At 43.9% G+C, this 27,369-nt stretch overlaps 1 protein-coding gene across 1 annotated transcript in view; it reads right to left on the reverse strand.

Moving 5' to 3' along the window:
• The window catches only part of NFIA (nuclear factor I A), a 317,707-nt gene that overhangs the window by 50,293 nt on the left and 240,045 nt on the right, over positions 1-27,369 (reverse strand). Inside the window, 2 exon segments of the mRNA XM_088447871.1 lie at positions 236-414; positions 19,749-19,877. Of these exon segments, the coding sequence (XP_088303997.1) occupies positions 236-414; positions 19,749-19,877 (308 nt within the window).

Below are 27,369 nucleotides of genomic sequence, written 5' to 3' on the forward strand. Positions count from 1 at the left end.
CTGCGGAGCACTGGGGCGCCTTCCAAATCTACGGTAATAATAACAATGGTAACAGTGGTACCCTTAGAAATTGGAGCACTACCTTGGCTTGCCAAACAAAGGAACATATCATAAAAAAACGGGTGAAACAATAAAATCGCGTTTCTTTCCTTAATGAGAATATACAGTCTTGCTGGAATGAAAGAGTTTAGTGACAGCAGGCAGACACTTCTGTAGTATAAAAAGCAGTCCTTACGTTTAGGAACCCCACCTGTCCAGCCTGCTGACCGGCTTCTGGGCAGACAAGTTGGACAAACTCTTTCAAAGTCTCCTGCGGGTGATAGCGGATTGCTGGGTGAGAGAAGTACGGCCCGGGCTGCTGTATGATGGGCGATGTCGGGAAATGTAAAGTTGATGGCGCTGAATGCGGACTCGCTGTAGGAGAGAACACAGAGTCACGGTTATCCGCGTTTGCTGTAGCACATACACAGTTCACACAAAGGTCTGTAGCTTCTTCTATAAACAAACGTCCATTCCAATCACTCGCTAACAAAGGAGCCTTTTGATACAATGTATACTTTGCTTGACTGATACACGCTTCCCGTCAAGGCAGTTCATCTCAGGGACGATTCACAGTTCCCTATTCCACTTTGATTCCTCAGTTGGACTTCCAAAAATATTGGTTTATGATTAAACGCATGAGATAGACAGTATAAAAAGCAGACAGGCGTAATCGAAACTTTTGGAGCCATTTACATTATGTATCTACATAATAGAAAATGCGGGTGTCATGAGATAAATACAAAACGTTACGCCCATCAACGATGGTGTACAGCAGGGGTATTCAACATGCGACTCTCCAGCTGCTGGGGGACTACACATTCCAGCATGCCCTGCAAGACATGCTAGAACTGTGGCAGGCAATGCTGGGATGTGCAGTTCCACAGCAGCTGGAGTAGAGGATTCATAATACTAGGTCTCATTTACTGAAAACCTCATTGTGGGAAATAGAGGTGCACGACGTCGCATGCAAGCGGCCGATGGTACATGACTGGGCAGTAGCGCTGGGCTGGGGCAAGTTTCGATGTTGCGACCGATGGCGACTAAAGATGCACAGAGACAGATTAGTGCCACTGCCAGTGGCCATCTAAGTAGGAAGATCATCGGTTACGGCGCTATCATAAAGACATGTCTGCATGCACCTCTGAATCATGCCTCGTGCCTCATGCCTCAGTGATGACCTGCTAACCAGTGATTGGCAGACTGTATGGATACTGGTCGGAGGCCATAGGTGACATATACAATGCTTAGGATATGCAGAGCGGGTTGACGTACACAGCTGCCACAAACATGACGCTCTCCCAAATGACGCAACTAGCTGCACAAGATCTTATAGTGGACTGTACCCCGAGGCCTGGACTAAACATCTCACAGTGACCTGTAATTGGCAGAGCATTGCTGCCGCTTGTCTCTTCCTAGTGCAGCTGCCGTACTGCCCACTGCTGCACGCTCCCAAATGCTGACTGGGCGCCAAACTGCTGGGCAGAGATTTAGCATGCAGCTTGCCAACATAGCGATACCACTCATCTGAGCGGCTGCTCCCGAGTCAGTATGACTAATGTTGATTTGGCCCTCTAACCAGCAGACTGCGCAGATCTAGTCACTAGGCAATCTGATTGGATGCCTGGAGTGCAAGAGATGCGAGAGCGGCCTAAGTTCCTGGAGACCGGAATTGGCAAGGCCGGGATCTGCGTTCCTGGCCTCGCAGGGTGAGAGGACCCCGGCCAGGTTATGGTAGGCTTCAGCTATTGCAGCCTGGCCAATGAGGGAACCATCACGACTGATGGCCACTATGGTAATCCCATGTTTACTTATGGAACAAATCCCAGTGGGTGAGCGTGACTTTACGGAGTCCCTCCAAATTTCTGTTAATGAGGGAAACTTGCCTTGTTATATTATTATCTTTCACGTATGTGGCGCCACCAAGTGTCTGTAGCGCCGTAAAGGGAGAGATGCCATAGTATAAACGTATAGTACAATACAAAAAGGCTCAAACAAACAGTACAGGGCCAAAAATAAAACACTGTAATAATGACACAACTAAGTGAATGACAGATAATAACAGTAGTTCTCAATGACCACGTGTCCTGGGAAAGGCGGGCAGAGAGGATCATAGTCGCTGATTGTGGGTGGGAGGCAATGGTGACAGGGATAGCGCAGGGTGCCTTCTCCTAGCAACTTATTTAGGAGAATGTTATACTTTACAGATAACCTCCAGATATCTTAAGCTGGATACACACTGGAGCGATGTCGGCCCGCTATGTCGTTTCCGGCGCGAATCGGACCGACCTATCGGCCGGATTGTTCAGTGCGTATGCCCAATTTGCGTGCTTGCGCGGTCGTTAGTGATATCTTCCAGTTTACCGTGCTGCACGGCCAACCGGACGATATTGCATACGGCGCAGGGCAAAAAGAAAACACACCAACGCGACGAAACTCTTCCCCGATCAGTCCAAACCCTCCCTTGATTAATCAAACCACTCGCAGAATTTATCTAGGCTCTGCCCACTTTCTGATAAGCCCACCCCCACTCTCTGTGAATCAACCAATTAGGAGCAATAAACAAAATGCAGATGACGGGGGGAGTGAAATTAACGTTTTTTAGAATTATATAACAACATGAAAGATGTCGACTCTTTCTTTCCTTTTAAGTCGCTGGTTTCCCTACATTGTAACTATCACACCACACAACGAGACAGACAGAAGGAAAATAACCTACGGCGCGAAAACAATACACGTACAGTATTTTTCCAACACTGGGAGCCACAGCGTTTAACGAAATACAATATCATTCAAACATAAGTGATAAAATAATACCTCTTCTGATTTTACTTGGTGGAAGTGGATACGTTTGAAGTGCAAAGAATATGGTTTGGGGGATCCTTATTTAAATGATTTCCTAGGAGGTGACCTCATATCTGGGGTGTTGGTGTCTGGACCACACATCAATTCATCTTTGTTTTTCTGTCTTCTTGTACTTGTTTGGTACACGGAACACACAGGTCTATTATTATCTGTATTCTATTAATTAACTATGAGGCAAGGGTTGTTCATTCATTGTAAAGTGCCTGACGCAGGGCTAAAAGGGGCCCTTACAAACAAGCAGAACAATAGAGACTTATAACTGCAGTAAAACAGAGCTCTTGCACTGCCAAGTCTTAGCAACACCTTGAGTAAATGAAATGTATGTTGCAAACCACTACTATTACACACGGTGCTCTTGTAAATGGAATCATTGTCCTCAAAAACAGCCAATCACAACCTAGAATTCCTTCCTGGTCTCTCACAGTGAGCCTGATGTTGTGCACAGACGGCCAATCACAACCTAGAATTCCTTCCTGGTCTCTCACAGTGAGACTGATGTTGTGCACAGACGGTCAATCACAACCTAGAATTCCTTCCTGGTCTCTCACAGTGAGACTGATGTTGTGCACAGACGGCCAATCACAACCTAGAATTCCTTCCTGGTCTCTCACAGTGAGACTGATGTTGTGCACAGACGGCCAATCACAACCTAGAATTCCTTCCTGGTCTCTCACAGTGAGACTGATGTTGTGCACAGATGGCCAATCACAACCTAGAATTCCTTCCTGGTCTCTCACAGTGAGACTGATGTTGTGCACAGACGGCCAATCACAACCTAGAATTCCTTCCTGGTCTCTCACAGTGAGACTGATGTTGTGCACAGATGGCCAATCACAACCTAGAATTCCTTCCTGGTCTCTCACAGTGAGACTGATGTTGTGCACAGATGGCCAATCACAACCTAGAATTCCTTCCTGGTCTCTCACAGTGAGACTGATGTTGTGCACAGACGGCCAATCACAACCTAGAATTCCTTCCTGGTCTCTCACAGTGAGACTGATGTTGTGCACAGACGGCTGCATTTCCTGCCAATCAACAGGAGAAATTTCCATTTTGGCCACCTACTGTACATGGATTCCCAAATTGAAAGAAAATCAGCTGGTGGTGAGGCCAACTGATCAAAGCCCTTCAAGACTACATATGTGCACCTGTCAGTATGATTGGTAGATGACTGCACATGCAATAAGGGTTGTGTATGGATTGTCGCTGGTCAGAATACTGACATCCCAACAGTTAGAATCCCGACACCCATAGGTAAGTATGCTAGCACTAACCCAAACCCTAACCCTCCGTCTCCAAACCAAAACCTTACCTCCCCCCCTAATGCCTAAGCCAAACCTCTCTCTCCCCGCACCATACCCACCCCCCTCTGTGCCTAAACCTAACCTCCGCATCCCCTCCCGCACCCTAACCCTTCCCTCCCCGATGCCTGACCCTAACCCTCCCCCTAGTGCCTAAACCCCATACCCTAACTGCCGATACTTACCTCCAGGATGCCGGCGGTCGGGATACTGGTGCCGGGATTCCAACGCTGTCGGGATGTCGGCGCCGGTATTTAGACCATCGGCATCTCGGACGCCGGGATGCCGATTACATCCCTGTAATAACAGTCATCGGCCACATTTTATCAGGTTATTACTAGTAGTGGACATTGTGCTTGGCAGATATGTGTGACCAGTTTAAATAAGCTAGAAAAAGAATACGTACCTACCAGCTTGTTATCAGGTCTGTACTCAGTTTGGAAGAAAACAAGGAGGAATAGATGGTGCACATCTAATCAGCCAAATACATTGCGGTCCTCTGGACAGCTTAGTGCTCTTTGGACTAACACAACTTCTAGTGAACGTGGCTCAAAATACTGAAAATGTAGCCAGCTAAGTTTTACAGTGTTTACAGTTTAGGACTGGGCTGGACAAATCTCAGAAGTCAACTAAAAGTATTATTGCTGAAGTCGTTTTTATTGATGACTAGATGCAGATCTTAAAAAAGCGGTACTCCCAGTTTCTGAGCATAGAGTTACTCTGAGCTGGTGAATAAGACTAATGAATACATGCAGCACTGAGTTTGTTTTATATCATAAGTATTATCTATCTCGGGATATCTATTTCAAGCAGTTAGAAGGCACCGCTATGGGGACAAAGTATAGTCCATGCTACTTTAACTTTTTCGAGGTGAAATTTATTTAGAGCCTTATTATTATCATAATAATAATAATAATAATAATAATATTTTGCATTTATCATACTGTAAAAATATAGAGCGTTACACAGGATTTGTGTTTATTTCTGATCACATATAGCATAGTGACTTTTATATGGTTATTATAATACATTATTTCTTACAATACATACATTTCTGTTTAGAACAAAACAGTCAGTTTCCATGAGGACTGTCAGTCTATCACTTACAATTCTCTATTCTATTATGAAACACATAAATCTACTATGTCAACACTACTTAACAAATATAAACATATGTTCGATAGGACATATCAACATATGTATATATACATTATGCTACTGTATTTGTGCACAATATATACAATTATGGACTACTGATGCGTATATTATGCTACACAAACAGTTTCTACAGATTGGGAGCCTCTAGAAACACTCACCCTGCATTATCATTGTGTCCATCTAGTTGGTTCCCTTCCAAAGAATTACTGGCATGAAGAAATTGAATGTCATGAGGCAACTTTGGCTGGTCAAATTTACAACATTCACCAATATTGCACTGTATGTTGGTCTGTCATATCCAATAACATTAGGTGTAATAACCAGGCTCCCCCATAGGTATACAGATGTGTACACATACATCTCACCTCCAAGTCGCATTAAAAATAATACGTGATCATTGTGCGTTTCGGTAGCGACTTTTAACTTTCAAATAAGTCTTATTCACAGAGCGATGTGAATAGGACGCACAAGCAACTTCTGTTTATTAAAATGATATGCGGCATGCCGATATTTGTTGCGCGACTTCGGTTATATCTACATGCAAAACGCTACATTACAGTGTCGGGGGCTGTGACACTATGACGTAGCATTTCGCATCTCAGCTGAAATTGAGGCACTAGGAGTTGCTCCAATCTTCATAAATTGTAAAAGAGAATGTGTCCCTCTCAATGTTGGCGTTGGGTGTGTGGGATACCTGTGCGTGTTCTATCAAACCGAGTTTGGACACTTTTTCCAAGTCCCTGTTTTAGGTCGGTACGTATGTGGGATACCTGTGCGTGTTCTATCAAACCGAGTTTGGACACTTTTTCCAAGTCCCTGTTTTAGGTCGGTACGTATGTGGGATACCTGTGCGTGTTCTATCAAACCGAGTTTGGACACTTTTTCCAAGTCCCTGTTTTAGGTCGGTACGTATGTGGGATGCCTCTGCGTGTTCTATCAAACCGAGTTTGGACACTTTTTCCAAGTCCCTGTTTTAGGTTGATACAGAACTCAATTTGGGTGATATTTTCAACCAGCCAAAACAACCCCAAACCATGTAAGCATTCTTCCACAGGTGAGAAACATAAAGCTTTTTTCTACACATCTCCTCTCGGGTCATACCGCAAAACACCATTCAAACACTATCCCTGTTCAATTAAATGGTCTTCTATAGATTGACCATATCAGAGTGCTAATTAGTAGCACCACCAATCCTGCTGATGTGAGATGCTTTCAAACATCATATAACAGCTGTGTTTATCGGAAATATGAAGAGTGACTCTTTAATAGGGGAAGCTGGCAACCCTCCAGGATTTGCAAGCGACTTTGCCCCCCAGTGCCTAATGCAAGATATCAGCAATAGAAAGCTATACAGACATCTAGCTCATCAGATAGTACAATCAAAGCAGTTACTCGACCTGTCTGTAGCTCCTTCCCCAACTGCTGGGAATACTTTAATGGTATCCATTAGTTAGGAACACTCACAGATTAAATCCTAAAAAAAAAAAAAGGACAAGATGCCTCCCCTATATAAGCATACGTTTAGCTGACACATTCACAGGAAAGAGTGTAATTATAAGAGAGCCATTAGCCCGGTGGACTAATTAATCCATAAAACGCCTGTCAACAAGTCCCCTCTTCAAGGATATTTCAACGATCTCTCTGAAAACTAATGACAGATCGCAGATTTTTGCTGCGTCCTCACTATCTGCTTTCGCTTGTGAAATTTCGCTGCTAATTATTCACTTGCCGGAAACCTATTTTTCAACAGCAGAAGACATTTGGTGGCTAAAGACGGCATTTTTAATTCTGCAAAGTTTTCTGCAATCGGGATGTTGTTATTACAGGCGGCTTGGGGAGCTGTTACGGAACTACAGATCCCGGCAGGGCCGTTCTCATGAGCGATGCTGTGCGAAGTGATTAAAGAGGCTCAGAAGATGTTGGGATTGCTCCCTCCAGAGCCCAGCTATGAGAGCACTATGTACTAAGGAGCTAATTCTGATTTCTACGGACCTGCTGGCGAGTTTTTGGCATACAGTGCACGCGCAGATGTGAATTTATACATCCTTGTGTATGTCTGTCTTATTCTGAGTTCGGAGGGGGCGTGACTAGGTAGATGAGGGCGTATCGATGACAGCGGCTGCGTCTAATGGCGCAGAACCACTCGCACAGGACGTCATAATCAGGAAGAGAAGTTACACCTAACGTAGGGCTGGTGCAAGTTTCGATGGTGCATCTGATGGCGGAGTCTGTACACGCACCGAGACAGATTTCCGCAGGCGCAAGGCGCTGTCAGTGGGTGTCTCAGTTTTCAACAAATCCTGTTTTATTGTGACTCTGAATCAGGCTCTAATTCTTAATCAGTGCCAATCTCCATCTCCTAATAAGTACATTTGCCCGTAAGGTGAATAAATAAGCATTTTGTTGCTTTAACAGACTTGCATGGAACAAGTTAACACAATTCCCCCACCATGTAGCGGTAATGCCAAATTAACTCTGCGGGACTTCCCTCGCATCTATCTGTGTGCGAATTATTATTGCAACATAGCTTTTCAGTTCTACTTGTGCCCAGCAATTATTGAACGGCTACACAAAGGGAGGCTGAGTGTTCATTGGCCTCTCCAACGCAGTCTCAGCGTGAGGCTATATGGTTAATTTAAAATACGACCAACCTAAGCTCTTCATTTAGAGACAAATGGACAGAGCAATCCCCTCTTTAAATATTTTCTAGGTACTATTGAAATTCCCTCCTCTAGAAGAGTAAAAGTCGGGCTGTAATTACATGCTTTTTGCTTTTTATTTATTTGTAGTTTTAACAGATCGTGTTTTTTTTTTTTGTTCCCATGCAACTCCCCAATAACAATTAGCAACGCTGAGCAGAGACAATTAATAAGAAAAAAAATGCTAGGTTATTATTCTGCAATCTATGCAGAGAGGTGGCCAATTCCTGGTCTTAGATTGCCCCGCAGATTTATTGTACAGTACGGGCATTGTGCGCAAAAATGTACAAAGATCACAGCAACATCTGAGCGAGGTCTATTAAGTTTACAATACACCTATTATGTGTAGAGCGTGATAAACACTAGACGTATTAGCCAACGTACACTGTCATTAATGATCCAAGGGACTCTAGATAATTATAGAAGGCTGGCCAGTGATCACACTATTTATTACATGTCCTATAAAAGCAGAGTACAAATGCCAAAATGAAAGGAAGGTGGAATATAATAAAAAAGTTCCCATAGATTCCGATGCACATAATACATAAGGTACAATTTTCACTTAAAACTGAAAGCTCCTACATAATTTGCAACAGTTTAGCAATGTTCTGCTCGGAATGGCTAATTTAAAAGAGGGAGACTTAAAGGTGTAGCAAAGCCTACAGCAGCATACCCTGAAGATGCTACCTGGGCAGTATAATGTGTCGTACCAATGGAATAGACTTTCTCTGAGCTGAAGTGAGCAGAAAGCTTAAAGGACTGCTAAATCCCCAAACTGAAGGATTTTTCTGTCTTCTCCATTACAGCTCCCCACCCTAATCAGGGTGAGGGCACCTTCCACAATTTAGGTTACTTGCTCTTATGATATGACACAGGTCAAAACACTTCCATTTCATTAGTTAAGCTGCTGTGACATCACTTGCCCTGCCCCCGAGCAAGTTGGCAAGTCTATCAGGCACACACTACTTAGACAGAGAAGTGCCTCCACCCAAACATGACAACCTACAAACAAACCAACAGGTTTTTAGTTTCCATATATAAAAGGAGCCTTCAACTCTGCGCGATCTGTTGCTGGACATAACATCGATGTTCGGCTGCACACATTACCATCTATCATATAAGTTTTCCATGCAGCTCGGGAAAATGGCGCCACTTTTTGGCCAGTGCGGAGAATTGACTTTGCATTTATAGCCCAAAAACCCCCCCCAAAACATCGCAGGGCTCTGAACCATTGGATCTCCACCATCGATGGCAAAATCATCGGCCATCCCTAGTTCAGTGTCACTACCCTTTATTCTGCCTTACAATTGCCCATGTTTCGGCTCATTTACAGACAGCACTCGGGAATATAATATATGTACATTTTGAAAAGACCAGAGATATGCTTTAGTAAATCAAGGTGACATTCTGAATAAGTGATGAAAAGAAGGAAGACAAATGGTGCCTTTCCTGGCTTGTAATGAAACCGGCTATGTGAAGTTTAATTATTCTCTGATATATTTTAAAAAATAAATAAATCTTGGTCCACAGTTAGTGAACAAAGGGAAGCCTGTGACTTGGGAGCCTCGGAAACGGAGCTTCAGGCAGACTGTAACACCTATGGCGCAGCATTGCTCCCTCGCTGACAGGACAGACAGGAGACATATACAAGTTACAGAATTTTTACTAGCTCATAAACGGGGGTTGGCTACTGACAGAAAACATGCACCGCGGAGACAGTTATTTCAAAGACGGCACGTATACAGTGTATATGTAAGAACGCCACTGACTAAAGGTATATAGGGCCTGATTAAGAGATGTACACTAATGCCACAGCAGCTGCGAATCACAGGCAGAGACACGACCGAAAAAGGTTACGATGCGCCTGTGTTTGAGTCGCCAGACCCCCCCCACACACATTTGCCGCCCACAAACTGTCCCTGCTTGCCAATCCCATAGCGTATTAATCCGTACTGGGAGCGACATTGGTAATGAAACTTCAGGCATGCACAGTGCGACTCGTAATCACCTGCATTGCAGCCATCTCTGAATCAAACCCATAATGCCCAAATTGCAAAAATATAATTGACATGTTGCTCATCCTGTGTATTAACCTAAAGCTGCGCTACTAGGCGGGTCTATCGTCTACCAACAGATCTGCATGGTGTGCCTGCAGCAGCGCTGGCAACACTAAAGGTACCTATACACTAGACGTCTCGTAAAAAAGCGATGTCGTTAACGATTTCCCTTGATCTCCCCGGCAACGCCTCGGCGCTCCCGGACAAATGAAATCATGCATAAACTGAGCAGTCTGACAAACAATCTGACCAACGACCTTAATCTTGTTAACGAGATTGCCTGTAGGTAAGATCTGAGGATACGACTAACGACCCGCGGGACCGCGCATCGGCATCGTCACCGTTAGTGGACACAGCAAGATTTGCCGTTCCGATGCGTCGGAATCGGCCAAATCGTGCAAAATATCGTCTGGTGTGCACGCACCTTTACGGCCAAATCTGTAAGATATTCCAAGGCCACGTGCGGCACGATGAGACGAATATTTTCTAAAATCGTTTAAAAAAAACTCGTCTCCGCCTGCAAACTCCATTCCTGGTTCTGATCATCCCAAACATCTGACTTGAGGGGGAGAAGAGGCGCTCGCAGAGCCTCCCTAGTGCATAGCACCGCGCCACTGCGCCAACCGCCGCAATGACATGTATAAAGAGCACCAGATGCAGCTGGGATGGAGGTTAAATCACATGTCCAGCTTTCCCACAAACCACGTCCTTATTTTTTCTTGCTTACCAGATAATTTACTGCTGTTAATAATAATAAAAAAAACTAAATAGGAAACATATTTTTGTTTAGTGTAAAATTGGACGATTTGGACAAAAAAAGTACAGGAGGAAAGGAAACCCTGCAGCGTCTAATAACTTGTCACAGTCTTAGTGCCGCTTACACTCTCCATACGGAGCTTTTACCAAGAAAGGAAAGTATCGGAGCACAAACATTGTTATCTGGGAAACTGTCATATAGATCATACCACTACCATACAGATAAGGAGAGAGGCGCCACTGGCCCTGGGGGGGGGGGCTGAAAGACAGCGAGAGGCGCTTTAACCCTTTATCATGCTTTAGGGCACTTACAGTCTCACAGGATACCCCTCCACCCACGGATTATTGATGCACATGGAACAATAATACTAATTCAACTGCATTCTTCAAGTGGACTGAAAACTGATCTCAGTATTTAGGTTAATAAAGTTTCCCTGGTTGATACTTGTTAATGAATCAGTAATACTTCACATTTCCCCTATTCCTTACGGACATGCGGAGCCATATGCACTAGAACCACCGCACAGCGCGAAAAACGACCAACCCACGCCCAGGCCAAGCAAACGGGTGGAGTCGACAGCAGCTGTCTGCTATCCTGATTCTCAGGGATATCTGGGAAAGATCAGATACAATCGGATCATTCGCGTGCACAATGATTGTTTCAGGAACGATAAATGCAGATATCGGTGAGTGCGTAGCCAGGTTTAGAAAAACCATGTTGCACAAGTATATATTCTCCAGTCTCTTCCATTCATTTCTCACTGCAAGGTTACTGACTGTCAGTAAATTATCGGACAGTAAAAATGAAGTCAGCAAAAGAGCAAGCAATACGCGATCTACGTTATGCTTGGAAACATTGCAGTTTAGCTTTAACTTATCAGGGGCAGAGCTGGCTTTACCACCATGCAAACCAAGGCCCAATGATGGTCACTCAGTGTCTTTATTGCCACTGTAGCGCGACCACACTGTATGTCGTCCTCCAATATGAAGGGGCAACAGCGGACATGACGTAGGATGCGAGCGGCCAGGGGGCGTATTTTTTCAAAAAACGACTGCAAGTTTTGCTCGTTCGTTCAGACATAGAGGCATGAACAGACTGCAAAGAGCGAACGGTTCATTTGAATAGCCACCCCTATTTTCTGGACGAGCGACCGCAAATAGCGTCCGGCCCTATGTGTAATTCTTAGACCTTACACTTTTTATAGAGGCTTTAATAGTAAGTTAATACTTATTGAGGAAAAGGGGGATTGTAGTGCTCAAAGGTCCTAATACGTTATTGTGCAGGGAGGGCTTAAAGTCACCGACACAAAAGCAAGTGTTCCATGGAATCATTTTTATATTTATTTTATTCCTGTAACTAAGAGCACCGCTCCTACACTATCCAAATCACATTTACATATTAACACTGGGCCTGATTCAGACCCGGACGCTATTTGCGTCCGCTCGCTGGCTAAAAGGGGCCGGCTATTTAAAACATGCGCTCGCACTGTGTCGAGTAAAGCCGCCCACTAATAGCGAGCGGCCGCACTATGCGCTCGCACCTGTATAAAGACGCCCCTTTGCCACTCGCAACACACGTCATCGCCGGCTGTTGTAGGATTAATTGGGAACATCGAGAGCCATCGGAGCTGCTCGCAGCACTTGTGGTAGTCTCTTCCCACCACAACATTGCGAGCAGTTCAGGCTAAAACACAACCCAGTCACGTGTGTAATGACGCTACTTTGCTAATTATGCACACCCATTAAACGCTGTTCTGACGGTCGGGGACGCCTGCGTTCGCGCATCCACACCCCCGTTTCCAAGCACCTTCCCCTGTTACCACCCACAAACGGCACATTCTGTCACTCAAAATAGCGGCCCGACTGCGGGCTACGGGCGAGCACTTTCCCATCGCAAATGACTGGTTCGCGCACGTGCATTGCGACTCATATGCATGCGCAGATTGCGAAAAATTGCTCAATGCGAGCGAGTGCAGCATAGCGTCCGGGTCTGAATCAGGCCCACTGTCTGTAACTGACATTCCCCACCTTCAGCAATAGTTATCAGAATTAATCTACCCTTTTCCACTGCTGCTAAAACCCGGGTTTTTTTTTATAGGTAACCCTTTGGATTTCTACTTGGAGAAGGGGGCCGAACATCTGGTAGCAGGTACTTATGTGTGAGTGTGGTAGGTATGTAATAAAAGTTTACTTACTACGGTATGTGTGTGTCATGTGGTTTTTTAACAATTTTTTTTGCAGTGGGGGTACGGTTGCCAGCTACCTGCTGGCACTTGTAATTCCACAAGTGCCAAAGGGCAGGCACGTTGGCACCTGTAGTTCCACTGTAAAAAACAATAGTTTAATTCTATTTTGAACACTAATAACCCTGCACCCACTGCCCAGCGGTGTGGGGTAGAGCCCCGGGCTTCAGCTTAAGCCTGTGGTGCTCGGGAGAGTGGGGGACCTCTTTATTGGGGGGGGGTTCCCCACCTCCCCTGAGATGCTTTGGCCAGGGAGATCCGGTGAAAAGGTCACCTGGTTGTGGCATTACACCCCAGCTGGATTAGAGTCCGGTGCTGATTTTTAAAATAGGGGGAACCCTACGCAATTTCCCCCCCCTATTTTTAAAACCAGGACTGGCTCAGCAGCCCACTGCTGGTTCCTAAAATAAGGGGGGACCATTCTCGTATTTTTAGGAACCAGGACTGGCTGAGGCGCCCGGGGCTGGTTATGCTATTTAGGTCCAAGGCCGTATTCAATTTGAGGCGAAAAGTCCGGATCCGCGATACTTTTTCGCCGATGACGTCATTTTCGCCTGTTTTGCTTTTACCACGTATTCAATTTGAAAAACTTTCCGCCTAGGCGGAAAGTCAATGCAATGTACTAGGCGACAAAGTTTTGCCTATGAATAGCAAGCGGAAAAAAGTGCAGAATTTGGGTTTTGGGGTGCAACGTTGCGGGAACCCCCGTGCAGCCTTCAGACAGTCCCCCAAAGGTAATCTGTGTCAAAAAAATGTCAAAAAGGGGCGAAAAAAAAAAGTTGGGAGTACAAAGTTAAAAACTAGCGAACTTGACTCTGGGGGGGTCCCCAAGTATGCCCCAAGTGTTTTTTTGATTGCAGGTGCTTGCGGCAGGTGGATTTTTCACGATTTTTTCAACTTCACTTTAGCAACTTTTAAATATGCTGACCCCCATTTTCAAGTACCCCAAATTTGCTTGGATAAATTATTTTCTGGAAAAAATACTCCTGAATACTATTCTGCACCATGTATAGAAAAACGCTATTTAGCAGCTATTGAGCCCGTTTAAAAACACCAAATACCTTCAGCAAGCCAAATCGGGGGGTGCCATAGGGAACCCCTATGTCAGAGCATCTTTTGGGGATGTCAGGCTGATTTCCCCAAATCTGACAGTACTTTCTGCCTGTTCAAGTTTTCGCGTACTTTCAAATTGAATACGGGGTAAAGCAGGCACGCGCGCAATACTTTTTCACCTACAAAACAGGTGAAGTAGGAGAAAAAGTATCGCGGCTCGGCTCAAATTGAATACGGCTCCAAGTTTGCTACAATTACACCTGTGATTGTAAACACGATTCTTGGTAAATTTCCGAGTTGTATACTTTTCAGTGAAAGTACTTTCGAGTTTGGCCGATGGTGCATCTAATCGTGTTTGCAATCTCTCCCGAGTTTTCAGTGTAAATACAGAAATCTCTCCCAAACTCACCTGAGTTTGTCTTCAGTAAATTTGCGAGTTGAGAAAAATGCCTAAACACACCCGTGATTGCAATCTCGACCAAACACGATTCTTAGTACCTCCTAGACTCAACTATAACCTCTTCCATCTGAAACTGCTGCTATGGCTACTTACAATGCAATCAATCAAATATATATTTGTCATCATTCTTCTGCAAATTGGGCTTGTACAGGAATCAATACAGGAACATGTTACATGAGTGAAATTAGGAGCAGAACATCGTGACAGTGGGAGAACTGCCTTACTGGTTATCCCTCCAGTGCAGACCAGTCACTGGAGTCCAAGGTGTAAACAGTGACCTAATTTCCTTGCCTAATGAGACATCTGCTCAGGATCTATACCCAAGGTTAACATGACGATCTCAGCGAAGAAATATGCCGCTTTCTAAGGGAAAAACGTGTTATTCTTGCTGCATGCAGTGGAGCTGAAGAGCGTTTCGCCCCGGCTATGATTATGCAGGATATTGCTTTGAACATGGAACACAAAATTAGCGATCACATATATTCTGTATGTAGGGATAAATGTGCGTGTGCGAACGCAGTCATTTCTGCACGTGGGACAGAACGAAGGGTACGCGGAGGAATGACATCATAGCTTAATCACAGCAGAGTATATGAGTTCTAGATTATTGGCTTTGAAGATGGATTTTTCAATGGCAAACCTACATTAGGCAAATTGTGGCTCTGCAGCTGCTGTTAGCCTACAACTCCCAGCAGGCAGGAGGTTGTAGTTTAGCAACGGCTGAAGAGTCACATATTGCCTAGTTCTACTCTACGTGGGGGAAAGAAAAAAGAGACTTGGAAATTATTTGTTATGTTTTCATTGAATCTACATAAAAAAAAAATCCTAATTTTTAATGTATGGAGGAAGACGACTAAAAATATGCTTGTACCGAATGTTCCAAAAAAAGAGATTATACATATTAATAAAAATGTGTTCCCAGGAGCTTACAAAATAACCTTCTACTGCTATTCTATGTTATTCATAAAGGGAACACATATGCATATGCAATGACTTTTATTTTTCTTTCTTTGGTAGAAATGAGTAATAAGACACAAAGGGTATAAGTCATAGGTTAGGGGACGACTGGCAAATTTTGACTCGGGTACACAAATGATAGGTTAATCAAATGGCCACAATGTCTTCCTCATGTTTCAAAGAAGAAGTACGGGGTAAAATGCAGGGGATCCGGTCAAGATGCCGGATCGCCAGGATACCGACGCCGGAATCTTGAAGGAATCAAGAAACCGACGTCGGCAACCAGACCACTAGCATCCAGAATGTAAGTATGCGGGTTAGGCCGGGGAGGGGAGGGTTAGGCTTAGGGACCTCCCGGGGATGAGGTTAGGGTTAGGCACCGACCGCGGAGGGTTAGGGTAAGGCGGCGGTGAGGGGGGGTTAGGGTTAGGCACCGCCCACGGAGAGTTAGGTTTAAGGTGCAGGAAGGGGAGGTTAGGTTTAGGTATCATTGGAGGGAGGTTAGGGTTAGGCATCACCGGGTGGAGGTTAGGCATCACCGGGGAAGAGTTAGGGGGAAGAGGGGGAGGGTTTAGGTTACTTACCTGCCCCTGTCTGGATCTTAAAAATCTGGATGCCACTGTCGGTCTTCTGACAGGCGGCATCCCGTCTGACCGTATATCATACCAATTCCAAATGCAGAGGCAACTTCCCGTGAGGAAATACATGGCAGCCATTCCTGAAGCTTTGTGTGGAAAATCTGGTGAGCGACTGCTGGGGCAGGACAAATGAGACTGCAGCCAGCTACATAGGTGATCTACTATGTACACTAATCCCAGCTCTGCTGATCGGTTCTGAACTGGGCTATGGGGCAAATCCCTACTTTCCCCCATCTTATTTCCACATATAGAACGTTATTTTTTCCCATATCTGCATTTAGTTCATACTCAGCCAATGGACCACACTAAGGCCAGGTATCCTGATCACTCCTGTGTGGAGCTCTCTCTATGCTACCACACGCATTTACCTACATTTAATCCAGGTGTTCGACTACAATGCACTCGAACAGCAGTAGTGCATACGATGGTGTCTAGTGTAATTATAAACACTAGTAAAACTCATGCAAGTTATGCCACTGTTCGCAAGGTACAAGAGGTCCCCATTCACTTAAGCCTGTCGCCACAGGAGTGATCAAGTGATCCGAGTACTTGCGCTCTACTTACTGGAAATAACTATTTTAAAATGGACAACATATTTAAGTGGTCAAATTACCATGGAAACTCGATTGTTCGTTCTGTCTTCACATAGAGTAAGCAACTCTCAGATGTTGGGCCAACAGTTGATAATTCACAGCTGAAGTGGTCTAATAAAATTGGACATCATCTACGGTAAGTTTGACCTTTCCCCGTTAGACTGTGTTCATATGCAAGCTTCACAAAGGATGACTCTATTTAGCATGAAAGGCCAAACAAAACGTTCGGAGCCCGATTTGTTCATACACATGGAAGGTCAAATTGCACGAATCCAGAAAAACAGGCCGATAATGGTCAAGAAGCGCAAACAGTACGGGCAACATTAGAACAATATAACGGTGGTCACGCAAATGGCTGAGTGATACACCGAGTGCAGGTTAGCGGCACACTTGAAGGTGTAGCCGGCCAATGACATCACATAATGAGAGAGACAGAGGTTACAGTATTCTCATCCACTCATTCTCAGCAATCAATGGCGGTCATTGGAGCTCCACGGCTTTGGAAAGTTAGGGGGAAATTCAGCAAAGCTTGGAGAGAGATAAAGTGGAGAGAGGTGAAGTACCAACTAATCAGGATCTGTAATTTTTTAAATACAGCCTAGAAAATGACAGCTAGAAGTTGATGGGTTGGTACTTAATCTCTCTCCAAGTTTTGAAAAATCTCCCCCTTAAAGCCAAATTGGTCTACAATGTCTGACAAAAGCTCCACGTCTGTGACCACCTTTATGGTGAGATCTATCAAGCCCAAAGCAACCAATCAAATTCTAGCTATCTAGCTATAATCTGATTGGTTTCTATGGGCAAAACATCCGCTTTAGAAGGTCTTATAAATCTCCTCTTTACTAAAGAGTCTTTAGCCTATGGGACCAGACACAGGGGGATATGTATCAAACCTTGGGAGAGATATGAAAGTACCAAGAGAAATGAAAGTACCAACCACGAGGTGAACGAAGATAAAGTACCAGCCAATCAGCTCCTAACTGCCATGTCACAGGTTGTGTTTGAAATATGACAGTTAGGTATACTTGCTAACTCTCCCTGATTGTCAGGGAGTCTCCCTGAAATAGTAGCAATCTCCCTGATTGCACCTTACCCCCATTATGTAGCTGTTATAGACTTGGAAAAAAAAAAGAAATCCGAGATATATACATTCCAATGGTATAATCAGTGCCGTTTCCCTGCATTGGTTATAAGGAACAATGATCCCTATGGCTACATGCATTTTCATAGTTCCTGGTGGAACCCCTTGGAAAACACAATACATGAGCAAGCCCTGAAAAGTATCAGTATGTTTTCATCAACAAATAGATCTTCCGAAAGGTTTGGCGCTCAGATGGAGCAGCACACGCCTACTTTACCACCGCGCTCATAGATGTTGCTTTCACAATCACCCTGAAATGTTTCTTAAAAAGCAGGCGAGTATGCAGTTAGGAGCTGGTTGGTTGGTTCTTTATCTCCTTCTAAGGCTTAGTAAATAGACCACAGTGTTTGAAAAATAACAGAATCTGATTGGTTGGTATTTTGTCTCACTCCAAGGTTTGATACATCCCTTCATTTTAACTTGTCAAAGCTCCCATATGAATGAAATCACTAGCAGTCACTTATAGTCCAGATGACTGAATAAAGATATGTACTTATATGAGAAAGAGGATGATAATTAAAAACATTAATAGCCATCACATGTTTGATTTATGCTTAAAGCAAGGCACATTCCTCTAGAAGGCAAAGTCGAGATCTTGGAGTATATTGGGTGCCAAAAATCTGCTGACCACTGGCCTCTTCATTTCAACAATAGAGGGAAAAAATGTTCTTTTAATGAATTACTTGTGTTAAAAAGCAGGGCAATTTCCCTGGAAGCAAAAACATATTAATGTTTGTACATTTACCAATAAGAGTCCCTTTGTTTCATGTACAGCCTTGCACATCGGCGGTAACGCGCGCTCTTATATACTCCCCGCAAAGAGCGCGCCGATGCCACAGGTATCAAATATGTCAGGTACAGCCAGGAAAATTATAATAGTTACAATTATGTCCTTAAAGGTATTTGAAACACACACCCTCAGTTCATACGTAAACAGTAAAACACACACCTGCTTAAATCACAATACAGTATCCCACAGTAAAAACAATAGTACATATTACATTGTATTTTAGTATGTTGCCCATTTCTGATGCACAGAATACCAAAAGCTCTAAAACATTTTATTTCTGCAATAGAATAGCAATCTTCAGAAAAATGATTTCAAATAAACACAATTCACAACAATAAAATAGGCAATACAGATATAGGGCCTGATTCTAAATCGGACGGATCTCTGTGTGTGAGTGCAAATGGCGAGTCTTAGCGTACAGCGCACGGGCAGATGCGAATTTACACATTTTTGCGTATCTCTGTCCTATTCTGTTTTGGACGCCTCTGTATTTTCGTAAAATGGGCGTTTCGGGGCAGGGAACTGGGGGCACAGAACCGCTCTGACTTGTGGGAGTGTTGTGCACGTGTAGCTAATGACGACTCTTGCGTCGGTTGGCGTAAAATCAGCGGACGGACGGATCCTCGCATTATCTGTATGGATTCCTGCCCTAGCATAAAATAGTAGATCTGGCTTCCGTGGATTCACACAAAAATAGCCACTTTGCGTCCAACTTAAAATCAGCCCCATATTGCGCACTTTAAACAAACAAACAAACAAACAAACAAAGAATTAGTTAAACTCAGGATAACTGTATAAAAACAGAACATGGACCCAGAACTTGTTTAGATGTCAGCAATGATTGCAGATTGTTAGGAGCAGCCTTACTTTAAGACCACTTACGAAACAAGTGCAGCCTGAACTCTAGCGACCTACATCGCCTATCCAGAGGACGGTAACACAGCATGAATCTTAACGCAGCGCTGTAAGGGAGAGGGGCTCCGCGGACAAGGCCTCACCTCTGGGTCCTGTAATGACAGGTCGATGATGCTGTGTGAAAGCCGTTCCAAGGGAGGAGGTCTGCGAAGGAGAAGGGCTGCTGAAACCAGACTTCTCTGACTTCTTTAAGGTAGTAGGCGATGGCATTCCTGGCAAGAATGATTGATAAGTGCAATTTAATAATGCTAAGTCATGGAACCACAGCCTATGCATAGTGAACGTGGGTGCAGAAGCAACATTCATTCTGTGATACTCAACCTTCCTGGGCGCCATCTTGGGTGCCCACATCAAACATGGCCGACCTGTGCTCCAGCTGGCTTAAGGCTACAGTCTCCTCAGCTAGTGTAAGAAATCACACCTGGAGAACACAAGTCGGGCTGAGTTCCCTTTCTGATGTACCTATACAGCTACAGGGACCATTATGGTCAACCCTTTTCTGGGTGGACACTAGACAAACCCGAGGATGAATATAGAGCACACAAGCTAAGGTCTGGGAAACAGGACAGGGCCTCAATAAAAATAATTTTTAATTTGGATTAAAATTTAAGTGTTCCACTAAAATGGGATCAATTTGTTTTAACACACTGCTTTAATAAATAACGACAGTGTAATAATGGGAATAAACAATGACTAGGTCTGTAGACACATACGGTGGACATTTATAAAAACTGTTCTATCATCAGTAAGTGTGGAAAACGCACTGTGAGCCAAAGCAGCCAATCGAGTTCTAGCTGTCATTTTTCTGGTACAGGGTACACAATGAAAGCAAGCATTTGATTAGGTGCCAAGGGTAAAACCACCTTTTTGCTTCATTGTTACCTGTGGAACAGTTTTTTATATAAATGCCTCCCAATGTTTTTGGCACTATATCGTCTGGAATATAGTGCCGATCCTGTGTGTCTAGGTAAATCTCTTCATGTATAATCTATAAAGGTTGAGTATCACTTACTTGGCTTTAAAGGGAAAGAAAACATTGAAAGCAAAGTTAATTCATAGATTAGCCGTTACTGTCAGTTTTTATGGTAAAGTACTATTCAGGTAACCGCTTAAAAATGACTTTAGGGATCTGTGTGTCACTACTGTGTGTCTGTGTGTTACTACTGTGTGTCTGTGTGTCACTACTGTGTGTCTGTGTGTTACTACTGAGGGTCTGTGTGTTACTACGCTGTGTTGGTGCGTCACTACTGGGGGTCTGTGTGTCACTACGGTGTGTCACTACTAGTCAAGTGGTGCTCAAACTACGCCTGCTCAAGGGGTAAAAAGTGTTAAAAATGGATTTACGTAATGATAAATAGCTTAATCTGATTGGGTTATTTACTAACATGGTGAAGATAATACAAATGCAGTGTAAAAGCGGGTATCCACTAGCCGATTAAAATGAGCGACTGAACGGTAACGATATAATTATCGTTCATTAATCGTTCACAAATCGGCACGAAAATGTCGAAAACGCCCAGCGATGCGCGCTCCCGCTGGTCGTTTTCGACATCAATCATCGCCTGAACATGCTGGCCAATCTGCCGATAACGACAGACTGACCATGTTCATGGATGAGGGTGGGTGCCTACACTGACCGACATATCGTTCAGTGTAGGCACTGCAGGGGAAGAGGAACGACTGTACGATTACAATGTTGTAATCGTACTGTCGTTCCACTATCTGCTAGTGGATACGCACCTTTAACCATAGTGACCAATCAGATATAAGCTAGTGAGCCCAATAGGATATTAGCTTTGAAAAGTCTGGCACTAAAGGAGCCAATCAGATATTTGCTTTGAATAGTCTGTTGCAAATGGGGCCAACAAGATGTTAGCATTGACTAATGCAAGTGAGACTTGAAGGACAACTCTGCCCAATACCACACATGTAGTTCTGGGTGGAGTTCAAAGATTAAGGTAAATACTGAGAATATAATTACCAGGCTGTTCCCTATCCTCAACATCTTGGTCTGTTTCGTGCTGGCCAGCAGGTGTCAGCACCATGAAAACAGGCCAAGCAATAAGATTAGAGTACCCTGGGACTTTGGTGGATGCAGCAATCCGCGCAGATGAGGCTAAGTATAAATTTGGTTGTCCATGCATACATTAGGTTCACTATCAAAAACTTTCAGAGGGACTAAGGCCGGGTACACACTTGTACGACCGTCAATCTTGACCATGCAAGATTGCCGGTACATATCAGAAGATTTAACGGACAATGGAACGATGTGTTGTTCCGTCCTTCATTTCCGTCCTTCATTAATATGACTGCACCGCATGCGATATTACGTTATCGTATGAGATTCGCGGGAGCGCGCCTTCGGGCATACACACTGCACAATATTCCTGATTTGTCGTTCCAATGCGGCAAATCGGGTCTATATCGTGCAATTGTGTACCCACCCTAAGAGAATTTTTGTTTTGTCATATTCTATCCCTATTTCTCACTTAGGGGGACTATCCCTATTTCTCACTTAGGGGGAGATTTATCAACACTTGGAGAGAGATAGAGCAATAACCAATCAGATTCCAAAGCTGGGTACACACTATACAATGTGTGTACCCAGCGATGTAACAACATGTCGCTTGCGCCGTTCACACTACACGAACCGGTGTACGACGGCGCTATGTATCATTTCATGCTGCATGTAGCAGCATGGCATCGTTCATTGTCCCACCTGCTGCGCGGAACATCCGATGGGACGATGAGATGAACGGCCATCGCGAACGATGGATGAAGTATACACACTGCACGATTTGTACGATATATCATTACGATCCGCGAAGGAACAGTATATCGTGTGACAGATCATACAGCGTGTACCCAGTGTTACTGTCACGTTACAGCCTGTGTTTGAAAAAAAATGACAGTTAGGAGCTGAGTGGCTGGTACTTTATCTCTCTCCAAGCTTTGATAAATCTTCCCCCTAATCTTCAATGTCAAATCATAATGTTTGTATACTGCATCTGCTGCTACTTCCTAAGCAGACAGTTAAAGAATGATCTGTGCACTAGTTTGTGTGTAGTGTGGGGCAGTGGACAGCATTGCTACATTACTAAACTGCAACTTAAATATTGTACAACGACATTAATTGCTGTTAGAATTTCTATGTCTGTGAAGAATCTCAGAGGCTGCAGCTTTGATGGGATAAATTGTTTCATAGGCTATTCTTTTTTAATACCGTGTGTAAAACTTTTGTTTGTAGTTGTAACCAACTAACCCTGAACTCCGCCATACACAGGAAACTAACTTCAGCCTGTCTGCCTTGTGCATTATCAGTGTTATATTTAGAAGTGTGTGCGTGATAAGACCATTAAAACTGACAATCAACAGACACAAGAACGCGGCACGGTGTAATGCCAGGGGCCCGGGGGGGGGGGGGGGGGGGGGCATCCAGTGTTAGTTAGCGCAAAGCAATTAGTTCAATTCAGAAATCATGGTGCATTTGTTAGACAGTGCTTGGTTATTAATACAAAAACAAAACACGTAAACAGTTAGTAAGATAAGAAACATAGTGACCATGCAAAAACATTCTAACATTCCTATGAATTCAAACATGATACATAAACATTTTCAATGATGCCACAATTAATGCTTTTTCATGTCATTCACTAGTCCCTGAGGTATCCGTGCTGCTGGGTGTCTTTTGCGATCCTCACCTGTCTGCCTGTTAATAGGCACTGTTTGAATATGTTTTCCAAAAGGTATGATATCCTTGGACATGATAAATACAGCATATTATTTTATAGTTACATCAAGGTTCTCTTGCTGTTGTGGAACTACACGTCCCAAAATGCCTTGCCAATCCTGTTGTATATCAATTCATATATATATATTTTTAAACAGCAAAAGTGTTTGATATGGAGAGTCCATTGCAGTGATAACTAGGCTGCAAGTAGAGGGCTCGGGCCTTCCCAGGTCTGTGAGATAATTTAGTAACGCCTGGGTCAAATGGAAGAAGGAATCTGCATTTTTGTTTTTTAAAGTGCTTCATCCATCTTCTTCCTCTCACTGTCCTTGGTTGCGCAGTTTATCATATTAACATATTTCTGCGCTGAGGTTTTGCGGATGTACTGTGAAGTGAAAATGGATGGGTATGAAATGAGGTCAGCTTTGCAGGACACAGAAACACGGCCTCTTGGGAGTGCTGAAAACATTAAGTGGACATCAGAGCGCGGCATTGTGTGCTGTGACATAGCAAACCCCCTCCCCAACATTCCAAGGCATGCAAAATTCGTGACCGGCTCAAATGCAAGCGTCTGCCCAAACGTCAGAGGTGTTGAATGTTGCAGAAGTCAATGTATTTACAGCGGGTGCCCACTGAGGGGGCCGTTACAGTCTGCACTTCGCAAACCTCCCACCCCCTCCATATGATAAATACATCTTTACGCGGTTTCTAGCCAGTAAAGCCGTTACAATGTTGCAAGGGTACCATATGCAGAGGACATTGGACGTAATATGCCAAATGAAAGTTTTATGCCAAAAAAAAAGTAAATAAATTGAAAAAAACTTTTTAGAACCTAATTAAAATAAACGGAATCATCAAAAGGTAAGTCACGCGCCCAAGCGGTCTCTATACGTGACTCCAGTTATGTGGAGGAGAGTTCTGATTATTGATTCTTCTCATGGTACACCTATAGGCGATGCCATACATTTCCTACACCAGTCTCACGGAAGAAACAAACAAAATAAATAAAATGATAATAAATGATTGAACGCTGGGCACAAATCTTCTATATACAGCAAATCCTCAATTTGACATTATTATATACACATTTTTTGTGGACCCCTCGTGTCCTAATGCAATTAAATAGGATGAATTTAATTAGATTCAATGCAAAATTGCCAGTTCCGTTGCGATGTACGGACGACTTACTGTACACACAAACAACATACTATGGGCCTGAGTTGTATTCTAATGCTGCTGCATCTGTGTACGCAGTGGATGTGCGAATATATGCAATGGTCGTAGACGCCCAGATTTGTATTGAAAGGCCCGGAGGCAGCTTAGCAAATCCAAGAGTCTGCGTGCAAAGACGCAGAATCGATTACAGATGCTTTGATAATCGCCCTTCGGAGTAACCGTATAGTGCATTTCAATACGCACCCCTTATAGGTCTGCAAACTAAAATGCACAATGCAGGGACAAATTATGGGTGAATTATGGGCAATGTAGACTGCCGTTACTGGCAGTCACAAAGGAACACCCACTGGCATCGTCTGCACATTGGGCCCCATTTATCAGCAAGACATTACCTCTTTAGCGCTCGCTAAAGACTGGCTGTTGGGCATGCACATGACACAAGATCTCGTCGCTATAGCGTGGAGCATGCTGCCGAGGAGCGGGATGTAGCTGGACAATGCCGGTGGGGCATACGAAAATCCGGAGAAGTATCCCGGCCAGCCGCCTACCCTGGACCTCCCCCGTGCACCATCACCGAACCCCCACATCATAACACAAACATTCCGGCAGCAGGGGGGGTCGGGCTCCAACTACCTGGGCTCCAATATTTGTTCTTCTTTAAAGTACCCCATCATGCAACAGAGGAGCCATACGTGAGTGATCCACTTAAATGATAGTGGTACACTGTAACAACACATCACAAAGACACACGCACCACTTCAAGTGGCCGCTGTGCCAACACAAGCATATTTATCAGCACGCAATGAAACTGTACCAGTGCTCAACATTTTATACAGCCAAAGTCAACATTTCGTAATTAGCGGGCGTATGATACGGTCAACGCATTTGAGCGCATGGAAGTTGACTGAAAAACGATAATGAACAACTAGACAGACCAGAGAGTACAATATTAAATTGGTTCCGCATTGTAACAGAATATATCACCAGCAACGTAATTCTCAGGGTCCATAACTCAGCAGGACAAGGTGGCAGGATAGATGTACAACACCAGGCAATGTAGGGGAGATCTATCAAGCCGTCTATAGAGTGGACAAGTGAAGTTCCCCATAGCTGGCATTTATCATGTAAACTCTATAAAATGATAGGTACAAGCTGATTGGTTGCTATGGGCAATTTCTCCATTCTGTAATAGGCTTGATACATTTGTCTTTTTAATGTGAGCTCTTTGATGCACAGTACCAGCTACTTCAGAGATCTATGTGATGTTGTAGGTCCCTAACTTCTTCATATTGTGTGTGTTTGGGGGTCAGTGATCCTATTGTAACCATTATTAGAAACTAGGAACACTCGGGACAGCAAGCGATGAGGGAAGCCGCACTATAAGAACCTGACACCAATAAGAGCATATGAATGTGGAGAACAAAGCATTTCAGCTCAGCCACTATCTGGAGTGTCCGTATATAGGTACTGTATATAGGTGCTGTATATAGATGCTGTATATAGGTACTGTATATAGGTGCTGTATATAGGTGTTGTATATAGGTACTGTATATAGATACTGTACATAGGTACTGTATATAGGTACTGTATATAGGTAGTGGTACTGTATATAGGTACTGTACATAGGTACTGTATATAGGTGCTGTATATAGGTACTGTATATAGGTGCTGTATATAGGTACTGTATATAGATGCTGTATATAGGTACTGTATATAGGTAGTGGTACTGTATATAGGTACTGTATATAGGTGCTGTATATAGGTACTGTATATAGGTGCTGTATATAGGTACTGTATATAGATGCTGTATATAGGTACTGTACATAGGTACTGTACATAGGTGCTGTATATAGGTGCTGTATGTTGGTCTAGTCTAGCCCCTCCCATTTCAGAGTATGGAGGTTCCTCTCAAACTGATGCAGGAAGATTGCGATGTCAAACCCATGGGTGTAACTACCATAGGTGCAAGGGTGCAGCTGCTATGGGGCCCAGAGCTGAGGGGGGCCCATCTTCCTTGTGAAAGTTACATGTGTTATATACATTATTCACCATAGGGAGGTACATAGGGGATCTTACAAACTCTTGGGGGCTTCAAATACCTAGTTACACCCCTGGCCAAACCCACATCTATATGAGACATACATTCAACTTGATGTCTTCTATATCATTCTATCTATCTGGATTCAGCTATCAACAGATATAAAGAGAAGGGATTTCACTTAAACCTAAAACATAATTACATCTACTACAGGCAGCTTTTCACCATCACAGATATATTTTTAAATGTTCTTGTAGTCTGACAGCACTTAAGATCTCTCGATCGGGGTCTTACTTGCCCAGGCACTTTAGTGACTGAGCGTGAAGATTTTTTCTGCAGTACATTGTGGTCTTAAACAGTCAGCCATTTTATTAGATGAACTAATACTCAAGAGTACAACCTATCCATTCACTAGAACCCAGGGACATCACTGAGAATGCAGCCCATCCATTCACAGGGAGTCAGTGACATCACTGAGAGTGCAGCCTATCCATTCACTAGGAACCAGTGACATCACTGAGAGTGCAGCCTATCCATTCACTAGGAACCAGTGGCATCACTGAGAGTGCAGCCTATCCATTCATAAGGAACCAGTGACATCACTGAGAGTGCAGCCTATCCATTCACTAGGAACCAATGACATCACTGAGAGTGCAACCTATCCATTCACTAGGAACCAGTGACATCACTGAGAGTGCAGGCTATCCATTCACTAGGAACCAGTGACATCACTGAGAGTGCAGGCTATCCACTCAGTAGG

Source organism: Taudactylus pleione, unplaced genomic scaffold (assembly GCF_031769625.1).
Source record: "Taudactylus pleione unplaced genomic scaffold, aTauple2 ptg000442l, whole genome shotgun sequence".
NCBI lineage: Eukaryota > Metazoa > Chordata > Amphibia > Anura > Myobatrachidae > Taudactylus > Taudactylus pleione.